This window comes from Haliaeetus albicilla, chromosome 10, assembly GCF_947461875.1.
Source record: "Haliaeetus albicilla chromosome 10, bHalAlb1.1, whole genome shotgun sequence".
Classification (NCBI taxonomy): Eukaryota; Metazoa; Chordata; class Aves; order Accipitriformes; family Accipitridae; genus Haliaeetus; species Haliaeetus albicilla.
The window spans coordinates 39,582,999-39,595,998 of NC_091492.1; the positions used below are offsets into that span (position 1 = coordinate 39,582,999).

The 13,000-nt window shown below is 38.9% G+C and overlaps 1 protein-coding gene across 14 annotated transcripts in view; it reads right to left on the reverse strand.

The window, feature by feature from the left end:
• DEPDC5 (DEP domain containing 5, GATOR1 subcomplex subunit) overlaps window positions 1-13,000 on the reverse strand; it is a 48,172-nt gene that overhangs the window by 23,190 nt on the left and 11,982 nt on the right. For 10 of the 14 annotated variants that reach the window (XR_011326678.1, XM_069795164.1, XM_069795170.1 and 7 more), the window contains exons 16-25: window positions 12,744-12,805; window positions 12,564-12,637; window positions 11,320-11,389; window positions 10,759-10,795; window positions 10,047-10,167; window positions 8,749-8,972; window positions 6,971-7,174; window positions 6,315-6,450; window positions 4,516-4,613; window positions 1,031-1,096 (exon numbers count right to left, since the gene is read on the reverse strand). Coding sequence is in view for 13 of the 14 variants with exons in the window: in XM_069795164.1 (XP_069651265.1) it covers window positions 1,031-1,096; window positions 4,516-4,613; window positions 6,315-6,450; window positions 6,971-7,174; window positions 8,749-8,972; window positions 10,047-10,167; window positions 10,759-10,795; window positions 11,320-11,389; window positions 12,564-12,637; window positions 12,744-12,805 (1,092 nt within the window). In the remaining variant the exon portion in view is untranslated. The remainder of the gene's footprint in view (window positions 1-1,030; window positions 1,097-4,515; window positions 4,614-6,314; window positions 6,451-6,970; window positions 7,175-8,748; window positions 8,973-10,046; window positions 10,168-10,758; window positions 10,796-11,319; window positions 11,390-12,563; window positions 12,638-12,743; window positions 12,806-13,000) is intronic. The other 4 variants (XM_069795176.1, XM_069795171.1, XM_069795175.1 and 1 more) reach the window with 1 other exon arrangement.

A 13,000-nucleotide genomic window follows, 5' to 3' on the forward strand; every position in this document is an offset into this window, starting at 1 on the left:
GATTGAAAAGCTAGAGCTGACATAGCCGCCACTCTTTCAAAATTACAGCGAGTCAGGTGCAGTTACTCATTATTAATAAAACAGATCAACATTCCAAGTCTGAACAAGACCAGCTTTGCATCCTAGACAACTGCAGAAAGAGCTAGGGATGAGGAGAGAAAGAATGACAGACCAGCCTCTTTCTGGAATAGTACAACAGCAGAAAAGGGAGTATTTCTGTAGTTACAAAAACAGAAGACAGATCCACAGGAGTGGGAAGACCAGAAAAATAGTGACTTGAAAAGCAATCTTTCCCCACACCCTTTCCTAGAGTTATGTTGCAATTTTGAGATTAGAGATCTAAAACTAGACATTAAAAAGCAAAAGCTAACTAAATTATATCAAATCTTCAATTCACTACTGCACTACATTCTAACCTGCCTCAAATGATCTATATCAAGGCACTTGGCCAGCCACTATTTCTTAACATCTTGCCATAGAGATCTTACAGACAGAAAGTTATTTTACTATAAAAATGTTAACATTAATGGCAGGAACACTGTACAAGAATGTAATACAGGACAGACCGCTATAAGGAAAAAAAAAAGTTTTCTTAAGCAGTCACACACTTATTTCTGTATTAGATGAAGACAGATATTTCTCAGTAAATGGTAACAAATTCAGAAACTGACTGTACTACTTCTGCTTCAGTTAGCTGGTGCCAAGTAAATTTTTCCTATTGAGAGGCAGGTGAGAGTTCAGCAGTTTTAGCTTTTTGCATAATAGTGTCTGGTAAGGAAAGAATTTCAGATGTAATACAACAACCGGTTTCATATATTCTTAAGAGATATAGAACTGCAATCACAGTGAGACACACAGTACAGGGAAAACCTGCAAATTACTGCAGGGCAAAATAACATACTGCCAAAAGCCAAGTAGGCTCCTCAGTTTCTCGCCTACCACCTCCTGATGCCTCTATATATGTACATGCCCTTTCCCTCCCTATCTTCCCACCTATGCAAACTCTTTTCCAAACCTTTCTCCTGCTTACTTGGATCTGGAGAGTTAGAGACAGCATCTTCCAAGGAATCCTTGTTCTGAGTTTTGAGGTTCATCCCTACAAGAAAGAAATATGTATTTTATTTTAAGCAATTGTGCACTTCACTTTCATTTCAAATAAAAATAAATCAAAAGCATGCAAATGTTTTAAGAATATGGCATTTTTCTCCTTAGAAAGAACTCAGGGTTCTGCACAGCAGAAAAATACAAAAAGGCAACTAATGAGTAAAAAAAAAAAGACATCTTTGATGAAATTTGAGTATCTCATTAGAAGTGTTCAGTAGCTAAAACACAAGCAAAAACAACCTCCCTGAAATGGTGAAACACATCTTGAAAAGCAGATACCATAAAAAAGCAAATAATAAAGAAGAGTCACCTGTAATCATTTAGCTTGCTAATCTCAGGGTCTCAGTAGCTAAGTACTTTTAAATACATCCAGTACTCAAAACCAGGATCTTTTTTATTGGTTTTCTGATTTTATGAGCACAGGATAAGTTAAGAGGAAGAATTTTATAATACACAGGAGCAGCAAGAAAGAAAATTGTAGCAGACTGACTCAGTAGAAGAGAACCCATGCATAAGATTCTAATTATCTAAGACTCTAAAGAGTCTAAGTGATTTATGAAAATCACAACACAGATTTACTCCAATTCCAACATTTTTAGGCATAAACTACCAGTACGCATTCCAGCTCTCTGCCAAGGGGTGGGGAGGAAACAAAACAAACAGTTGATCTTCTTGACTCAGCAAATACAAACTACCTCTTTATCCCTTGCGAGGCTGAAAATTTGAAAAATATTAATTAAGCCTTCAGTTCCCCTAAATAGGTCCAATATATTAACTACAGACTGTTTAAAACTACCATGTTCTCAAAAGGCAGCAACTTCCATTATGTTTCAACCTGCAAGACATACCTTAGTTCACACTTCACTAAAAGAATAGTAAGGAAGTTTTTATTCATTGCGAAGGGAGACAAAATGATAGCTATCGAAGAGGTGCTCAATTTTTGAGCAAAATTCAGTTTATACTAAACTAAGACTAATAACGGACTTAAGACTAATGAAAATTTATGTTCAAGTTTTGATTAGGACTTAAGACACTATGATTTTTCTCACTATCAAATGGATTCATTCTAAGCAGCCCACTAACCTGGAAAACAGATACTAAAACTACAGCTCAGTAAACACCAAGCCAACATGATGCTAGGGTACCCCTTGACCAGTTCTTCCTACTCCCCATTTCACATCTGTCTGCTGTATTTGCATCAGTATTTATGTAGGTACAGTGAAATAATCCATACGGCAAAGAAAAAAAAACCAGTTACTCTTCATTTGGATCAGTTCCCTGAGCTGGTTCACCACGTAGCTGTATAAACAGCTGTTGTGGCACATAAGAGGAAACAAGCAGCTAAGGAGACAAGAAAAATTTCCGGCTTAAAATGCATTTATCAAAATACAAATTTCAGGAAGCCTCCAAATATTTAAAAGAAGCCACTTTTATGAAACTAGTTTATGTAGATTTATCCAAGAAATTGATATCAACATCATAGATGTTACTCTAAATAGCATTTACTAACAGAAAGGATGGTTATCTGCTTCCATGATGATGCCAGTAGAACAGCAGAGGAGCTGGCTCAAATTGGCATTAATCTTTCACCAACTCCGCTGGTGCCATCTGCCATCTAGTTAGGGAATTGCAACGAGATTTATTTGCTCTGAACTATCATCTACCATCTGCTGGACAATAGAGACAACATACTGAATGTCAGCGTAAATAGATGGGGTGATTTTTTCACTGTGAAGCCCATGTTGCAGCAAAACATGCTGTGGGCAGCAGAGGAGAACCAGACGAACTGAAAAAATCATATTTTTGGAAATTTAAAAAAAAACCAACAAAACAAAAAACCCAAACTGTTTCATTTCATAGGTGACTCAAACCATAAGGGAGGAAACATAAGTCAAATCACTGAGTCACAGTGTGGTAGCTACAGATGGCTAAGGGCATTTCTTCAGGGAAGGTGCTCATAACCACTGTCACAAAGACAGACACAGATTAACTTCCACCAAATACGTGATTTATATCCAATCTACAGACACAAAAGACTTCTATAAAATGCAAGCAAGTTTATTGCCAGGATATGCTCTGCATCTACGTTGTGCAAATTGTATCCAACAGCTGAAATGCAATTTAGCAATTGGAAGAACAAACAGCTTATCTGGAAGGCAGGGGAAAAAAAAAAAAGTAAAGCAAGAAAATGAAATGTATTCAGATTAAATTCACAGAAGGAAACAACAGCACAAAATCACTTTAAATGAGACTATGTGAACACAAGAAAATTAAGTCTGTTAACTTCTTTATGGCTCTTCAAGGTATGAGCATAGGGGAAAACATAATTGTTTTCATCCAAATGAAATTCAGAAGGGTGAAATTTTTTAAAATAATAAATAATAATAATAATTTAATAATAATAATAATTTTTTAAAAAATAATCTTTGAATTGGTTTTGAAAAAAAGAACAGAAGTCTTGAATGCTATAGTTCAAAAGATCAAATTTTTTTCCATGTGCCTATCTAAAAAACATGTCCGTAAAATTAGGAAGTAGGTTACAAAAAAACAGACAACACAACAGAACGCTTAGTGTGGCATATTGTTCCAATTACAGGATTCAAAAGAAATGTTGAGAATTTCCACTAATTCAGGGGTCTGGGTAAGGTAAGAAAGACAGTGCTAATCTTCAACTGAAAGTACAGACATGTGCCTTCTCTCAAAAACGTGATGAAATATTTCAGGCTATGTGAATAACATTTAGTATAAGCAGCGCCATGTTCAAAATGCCTAAAATCTAGAGAAAGTGCTTTTGTAGATAATGACAAGAAATGCTAGAAAACACTGAATCCCAGAACTTACCACACAAAATAAACGTGCTTTTTTACAGCTTCTCTCAAAACCTAGACAGGATCAAGCTTTATTCTTTCCATCAGCTTGTATATGTAATATACATAGATATTCAAACAAGTTTCTTAATCCAAAGGGTGACACCTTAAGGCAACCCCACCCAGAAAAAGAAGTTCTGAACAATACCGGTGCATATTTAGTTATTTTTTGTGTCTGGATGTCAGTGCTTTGTTATTAAGGAACTAAGCAACTGCCTGAGAGCTTATCATATGTAAACAATAAGCATCTTACTATAGTAAAGTTTATAAGACATACCTAGAGAAGTAGAAACACATTAAACAAACAAACAAAAAGAACCCAAAAAACAACCACCCAACTCAAAAAGCTACCACGCACCAAAAAGTCCAAGTAAGAGCATTAACAGATCACTCAAAGTTGAAAGCTGTTTTTCCATTATTGATTCTTTCTACTTTGTAATGCCTGGCCCGCCCACCTTCCATGACTTCTGGCTCTACTACTTTGTCACTGCTAATAAGGAAGGGCCTTCTCTCCCAACTCCATGCTCTATTATTGCTTTGTTACCTGCACCGTTGCTGCCAGCCAGACCGTTAGAGTACTCTTCTGTTCCGCTGAAGCTCAGGAAAGACGCACTGTCACCTGGATGCCGAGAGCTGATATGCCTAGAGAAAAACAAAATAGCCTGTATTATACAAACTTTCCTCACTCATGCCACTCCTTGCTTTTAATAAGGGCTGATATAACAAATAACAAGTAATCAGCCTGCCATCTCAGCTGAGCCAGTGGTGAAACCATGTTCTTAATGATGTTTGTGGAGATGGTAACAGGCACAAAAGCAGCACAGAGAAGGCCATAACAATATTCCATATCTGCCCATATGTGTTTGGTCTTTGCCTCTAGCAATAACCAATGCACTGTCTTTGCAGGACAGTGGACAACCAGCTACTTGCATACCTCCCAGGAGAGAAATAAAACTTAGCTAGTTATTTACAGAGCTGATTTCATGGTCTACAAAACCAATATTCCAGACTGAGCAAATTGCTTTGGATGAGTACATCATCCACAGAGATGACAAAGAGATCCAGAAAAAGAATTATCAAGAATGACACAAGAGATTGGCGTTAATGACAAGATACTTTACCACACTTGGATGTACTTATGAAGTAATAAAAAGGCAATTTTTTTTTTTTTAAAGTAGAACTAGGGAACAAAGTTGGTGAAGATGATGCAACACAGAAAGAGAATAGAGTATTCTAAAGGACAATACAAAGTATAAGACAGGACAACAATTTCCCTATAAAAGAGAAGAAAAACCCCAATATGAAAGACTAATTAGGCAGTGCAACCCCCTGAAGGAATTCTTGAAGATAGCAGGAAAAAAACATGAAAATTAAAAAGGCAGAGGATACCAGCAGTGTACTCACTCACCCTGGACATCCAGAAACAGTATGTAACATGAATTTCTATAAGCATACAAGAGGAAAGAAACACATAGCTGGAAAGATACCAAAGTTAATGATGAAAGAAACAAACTCATTGGGAATTCTGAAGTTGCCTAAGCTACAAAATGGTTTTGGTAAACAACATTTAATAATGAGTGAAAAACACAGACAAAATGTTGTCAATAAAAGAATAATCAGATAAAAACCTGATAAGGTAAGGCTATCTGGAGATTGGAGAACAATTGTGCAGCTTGAAAAATGGCCTAGGTGAAGTGAATGATCTAATTTCTCTCACTGTAAAAACAGCCTCCCCACGACTATGCCACATCCAGTAACACTGGGATCTTTTTCTCTTCTTGGAGCCAACAATTAATATAAGCTCCCAACACTGACCAAAGCCTGTTTTTCGAAAGAAAACTAGTTTACGAACACAGGTACTTTCATTTGCAATCCATCCCTGATGTTTATGATGGCTGTATTTCTTATTAGCATGGGGAAGATGGGACTGAATGGATAGCACTGAAATTGCTCAACAGTTACTGTGAGGCAAAGCTATGCCCTGTGCTAAAAAATGTTCTATTCGAGGATGACGGTCACAGCTATTGGGATAATAAGTCAAAATGTAAAGACACAGCAATTTTGAACAATTCCATGAATGATGCATTGTATTGCATGTGCACTGCAAGCCCTATGTGATAAACAACCATCTTCACCAAATTAGGGGAGGTAAACCATCTCCAGCCTTGCCAAAAGAGCTTTATATCTCAAAATAAAAGTATATATTGCATATGTGGCACTGATACAGCGTATTATTCAACTTAAAGATCACAACCTGTAGCTGCCTTACTGTAACATACATAAAATTTTAAGGAAAAGGGATGTTCATGCAAAGTCTACACAGATTCATCCTAAGGACCTCACCTGCCAGTTGCCTCGTGGTAAGCCAGTTCCAGTAGCTCAGCAGAGGAATGCGTCAAATCCTGCTGCCCGTTGCCCTGCATTTCTGCCATATTCTGACGGGTTTGATGATGGATCTGGATAGCTTCTCCTGATGGACCTACACAGTTACAGTTTGATCATTAATCACCACATCTGAATTGATTCCTCAGTTGCTTGTACCCTCCTTTTGTCAACAAATATGCAATGCTAACTAATGGAAATTAAGAAAGCATCTTTATGAACTCTTCAAAGACTTGAACCCCTGGCATCTTCTCTGAAGCCAGCGAAGCAGAATATTCTTCTAAACATTTTGGAGGGCCTACTTACAAGGCACTAAACAAATATGAGAACAATTCAGCACCTGAAAGTCAACCCAAATTAGTGTTACAATTCACTTCAACAGCCTCCATCTACTGTAAGATTGTTCCACAATACCTGATGCTGCAAGTTTGCCAACAGATGGTAATATTTTCAAAAAAAAAAAAAGGATCTCTGATTTGTCAAGCTTATACACTTTGTTCAGCCTCTGTTACAGTACAGAGTACTTCAAGACATGAGAGTTCACGTTGGTTCTCTTGTGTTAATGCTTGGACAAGGAAAAAGTAACACCAATCTAATATGCTATGAAACAGACTTACCCACAGGAAAAGTGTGCATCCAGCGCCTCCTGTTAGATGTAAGTTTCATGGGCATGCGAGACGGGGCAAACGGGTTTATCAGTGCTCGCTGGGGTGTATATCCCCCAGGCCGAATGTGCAGCATGGATTCTGCACTGCCAACATGGAACCTCCCAGGGGCACTGGAGTCACGTTGCTGAGATTCCAGCATGTTCTCAAGGACATCTAAAAAATACAACTTAAAGTCAGCATGAGATCACGCGGAAGCCAAAAAGAGAATTAATTGCTTAGGGATATAACGATTGCGCAGGCTAAGTGGGAATAAGGAGAGCTGAGGAGTAGGCAGGGAGAGAAGCTGAAAACAAGTTACAACATAAACAAGAATCCAGACAAGAGAGAGTATTATTTCATCTGCCATTACAGCACTGCTGTATACTGTGTCACTTTATACTAAATGAAGCCATAAAGAAACCACTTGCTAAGTCAACTATGAAGAATTACTCAGAGCTTTGAGAATTCCTGAGAAATCAAGACTGACACACCAGAAACTTCAGGATGAGTTTCGTACGTCAGGAGATGTACAGGCAAAAACATAGCAGAAGCTACAACTGAGCAACATATGCCTTTTTTGTAACATTCAGATTTGACCACTGAAATAAGGGATTACTTCCAGAAGACATGGGACACAATCTCAGCAAGCTAGCAGTTAGTCACTACTATTCAATGTAGAAAAGAAGTGCAGTCATTTAGAAACAGGAGAGAGAAATAAACCAGATGACTAAGTAGCAATTACTCTGTTCAATAAACAGAAATCCCAAAGAGAAGGGTCTCATTTACCACTCTATACTGTCGACTAGAACATGTGAAAACCCTCAGTTATTCTGACTCTTCCCTTCCCACCAGTCCTATTCCACACACATCCCCATCCAGTTGCACACCTTCAGCTGGGTCACAAGGCTATCTTTCGAACTAAAGGAGTAACAGAAATACAAAAAAAATAGTGTATATTAACTGACAGCAGGAGAAAACATGAAAGGTAAATGTAATGTGAAGTACGCTGTGTGATAGCAGTTCCACACCAGTAAATCCAGTTCCTGTAACAGGATGAATATGGTATCAGGTGTCATACAGCATGACATAAAAACCCCATAAAGAGCCTTCAGGGACAGAATTTTACAGAAGACCAAGCAATTGCAGGAGGAATACAATTTACCTAGAAATGAGTTGGGCCTGTAGAAGATACTGCTTACTGTCTGAGAACAAAATTAAACTGGAAGGAAAGAAAGGAGACTGCCAGCACTGCTAACACACCAAGATAGTTCAGCAGTACATTGTCAAAAGGAAGGATCCAGAAAGTGACTCTTAATGACAACAAATCCCTATAGAGAGAAGTTATAAGCAGGGTCCCCCAGGGCTCGTTACTAAGGCCAATTCTCATTTGACAGATTATAGGTGACCTGGATAATAAAAAGTCACTTGTATATGTCCACATTTGCAGGCAGGCACAGGAGAATAGTCAAATATTAAAGAAGGCAATAGACAAGGGAAAAGAGCAAATCGGTGTCAGGACATTTCTATTTAGGACAAGCCAACAAAAAAAAAAAGCAGTGGAATTAGACAAGGATAACAAAGGGAGAACACACACCCAGCCGTAGCTGAAGCTGTGGAAAAGGTGTACCATGCATGCTAATATAAGGCACCATCTCCCCTGTGCTGGCCTGGCAGCGGCCAACACAAACTTCCATCTTCTCTCTCCCCTCTCACCACCTAAGGTACTTTCCCATCTGCCTTAGGCTGACCTCTGGTGCTGGTATAGCCCAAAGAGCTGCTGACTTCACACTGGTGCAGATGAGGCCGTGGGATCATCAGGATGTTGGAGATCTTGCCCAGTGAGCTGTCATCAGAAGCCTGGCTCCTCACCTCCTCTGGGGGCAGCGTGCGGCTCTGCAGAGAAGGGCTGCATGAGACGTCATAGGAACTAGAGCTCTTTCTGGTACGACTTTCTCTCTCCCTCACAGACCTGCTGAAAATAAACAGATATGTCCAGTGATATGAAAAAGAGATTAATTCCTGGGTTATCAAGGGGCTTGAACAGGCCCAAGTCATGTAAGAGACTCAATACTCAATAGGTGAACTCAAGAAGAGGACTACAAGGAAACTATCACTATTTTTTTTACTATGCGGGTACTATATACTTTTGTGCATCGTACAATAGAAAAACAGAACATTAAAATGCTGCCAGCACAACAGCTGTGAAAAGAGCATGCTTGACTTTATGCAATTCTACAGACACCACACCAAGCTGGTAAGATCGATGTGATCTAGAAGATAATAGACCTAAGCCTACAGTGCTAGGAACACATAGCTATAGGGAAACGACTTGGAATTATTAACTACATTAAACTGTACTGGCATCTTCCAGCATGGATTTCTACAAGCTGCTCATATTAAAAAGCAAGTCTACATGCACAGCTTCCTCAGATTTAGACAATACTACTGAAAGGAGGAAAGCAAAAAAATACTTCAAAAGAAATTCATCAATTCCATATTCCTGAAAAAGCACTAAAATTTATAGGTTGTTCAATTAATTTGGCCAGGACCAGAGAATAATTAGCCTTTCTTCTCAGATGAAAGACTGTGGAATATTTGAGAACCTGCACTCAGCTTCTCTGTTTCTTCTCTCATTCAGAAAGCCATCATTTTCAGGGAAGATTCCCCACCACTCTGTTCAGCACCAGTTACTAAGCAGTACATCAACCTAATGCTATTTCTACAACTCTGTGCAAGTCTATTGTGCAAGTACTTTCTTATCCAGCTTGCAAAATCTGCTAGGAACTTAGCAAGGAAGACTAGCTTCATTCTACTTCAGACGAAATTAAAGATGTAAGGAAAAAGTATACTTATTCCTTTGCCTAGATGCCACGCGCTATCTTAGAAGTAAAATACCAGACAACCAGCCATAAATACTAGCTACAGATAAAGCTTTTTGTTCAACTGTAAGCACATGGAGCTTAATTCTCCTTGTATTTATCAAAGCATTTTATGCATCAACCATAACATGGCTTCTCTAGAACTGGTACACTCACAAGCCTCTTACCTGAAAGTAGTACAGCGCTGGGCTCTGGATGGGCCTGGCAGTCTGAACACCTGGGCATCATAGCCATCATAATCTACCTGGATAGGCAGGGCATTCTCAGCATCTTTTGGAGCCCCTAATGCTGAAATAAAAGTCACATAGCACTGGAACCTCTTTCAAGAATGTTCAAGATCTGCAAGTATCCAACTCTCACTGCTAAGAAAACTGTCTATTCCAAAAGAAATCACATATAAAAGTCTCATGAGCAGTTCCCTCATGAGGGAATTGCACATTTTAAAGCCCCTTTGAAACAATGGACAGACTCACTTATAGAACATACACCTTCCTGAAATGAGGTGGTATTAGAAGAATGCAGGCATCTCCCACTGTAATTCTGTGGCCATAGCACTGACAACATCCCAAGCCAGTGAATGCCCTCCTGTCCTACTCCCACGAACAGTACCACTAGCACACCAGCCAGACACCATCTATTCCTCTAGCCAGGTGACAGGCAGTCAGGGCAGAAACTCACCCCTCCGTGTTAGTTATTTGCCAAGGTGGCAACTGACATATGCACATTAACATCCTGGATAATAACTATGTGCTTTTAATGGTTTTTGTCCCTTCCCACAACTCATCGGTAATGTTTTTACTGAAATGTCATTGTCTTACTACAGCTGTTTGTTAGTTTGGGAGTCAGTGGGATAGATCATTCCAGAACAGAATTACTTACAGGCATCTCGGTTATTTTTTGCTTTCTCAGTCAGTGGCTGGAAGGTCCAACAAAGGAAGTGTGAAGTGACATAAAAAAAAAAAAAAAAAAGAAAAAAAGAAAAAGAGAGAGCAAGACAAAAGACAGAGACAGGGGAAACAGTCAGCATGTTCTAAGGAAATATCCCCCAGTGTGATCAAGCATCAGACTTAAAGTTTATCCTGCTGACTCAGTGAGGCAGACAGACCACTTCAGAAGTATTAAATACCAACAGGGGTCACAGACCTGTGTAAAAAACCACATCTTTGTCAACACCTTTCTTCCTCTCCATGAAGTTCTTCATTACAGAATGAAACTCTAATTTTTATGGTGGCTAGAACATTTCTCACCTGGTTTCATCCTAGAAAGGAAAGACCTACAAACTAGACCCTCATTCACAATCCCTACAACAATTATTACAGCTTTGCTTTCACTGTCTCTTAACACAGACACTTGGTTACAGCTGTTTGAATACTTGCTAGAAAGATTCTGATGCTTGGCTGAGAAAAGCTATCTGACAAGATAAATCAGAAAGATACCTACCTTCCTTCCTGCCAGCTTGATCCGTGGAGTGAAACTATTACACAGGAGCTGGCTTTTGGATGTGTAGAAACTGAAAGGAAAAACAGGGTGGCTCAGCTGTCTTCTAAGAATTGAACATAGTTGGTTAGCTCCACAGCAAACAGCCTGTGAATTTGAGCTTAGATGGAGAAAAGGGGATACATTCCTCTGCATAAGATGACATATGGAAAACACCGACAAATTATTAACTTGAGAGAAGCTACTCTTTCCTTAAAGACCAGCGTTTGATTTCCATACAGCCTCAGTCTGGACCTCTTAATATGGTTACATCTGCATTCCCCCATTCACTACTTCTTTCTACAGAAAGGTATGCACTTTCACTGTCTATACATACTGTGCAGTTTACATGACTCTCTCCCTAATTTACATGACAATAATGACTCCCATCAGCTACTTGAAAACTACAGACCTCCTCCCATTTGAAATAATTTAGTCATTAAGATCCGTTTCTTGTTATCTGAATCTTTTAAATCCTGCCTTATTGTAAGCCTTCAAACACCTTTTTCATCTATGGCAAAGACCAGATGCCTTCCAGCCACTCAAAAATACTGGGTATAAGAAACCCATAAATGTTAATTGGTCAGGACAGTCAGTTAATGCATGCAGATAGAAAGAGGTATTAAAAGAGAGAAAAAAAATAACCCTACACCAGAACAAGAACTGAAGAGGAAGTGGTAGTTTTCATCCTGACCCCTGATCTCTGTGTGTAGGGAAAGAAGAGATAGTATTACGGCACAGAACGTTTACCAGAAAGCAGAAAGGAAATCTATCACGTCTTAGAGTGAAGCAGTGTAACACCTCAGTGTTTCCTGCAACTGTTCCACCATTTATCCATATTATCCACATTTTCTCTACCTGTAACTCTCCATTTGAGATGTATTTGATTTTACTAATAACCAATCTAGTTGAAGTGATTGTATTTTTTGTTTAGCTTCCTGACTTCCTTCCAGCACAGCTAAAGGCTAGAACTAAGTTAGCTGGAGAGAGAACTTAAGACCAAGACCTTTTCCTCTGCAAATTGCCTATCATATCTGACATGTTGCGTTAATGCCCAGAGTTCTGCAAGAACATTCCTAATCCTGCAAGACTATTGTAATATATGTCTTTGCTTCACAAGGAGAGCAGAGGAAATAAACAATGAAAGAATAGAATTCAACAGATTATAAAGCAGAAGTGTTTAGCAAAGGCTGATAGAGTTCACCTACCTATGGTTTATCCAGTGTGGAATATTGTAGTCATCACCCAATCTGGAGTCACCAGGTCCACAGCGATTATGGAGCTGTAAGAGTAATTCAGAAGCATAGCAACTAGTTGTGTCTAGCTAGTCACAAAATCAGTAACATTTCTAGTAGGAGTAGAGAGAAGGGAAAAGAAGCATGCATTACCTTAAAGAGTGGTACAGCATGCAGTGGTTGTTCTCCCATGCACACCAAGTCCACACCTATCCCTGTAAACAAAGAACAGTAGAGTTCAGCTATGTACCAAGCAGGACTGATATACTAAGCCAAAACAGATCATCAACTTGAGCTGAAGGCCCAACTTGTATTCATACCAGATTTTAAGATGTAATTATATTGAAAATGGTAGTTAACAGTCCCGTGGTATGGTTACAAACCAACAGTGCCAGTGGGGATGTAAGAAA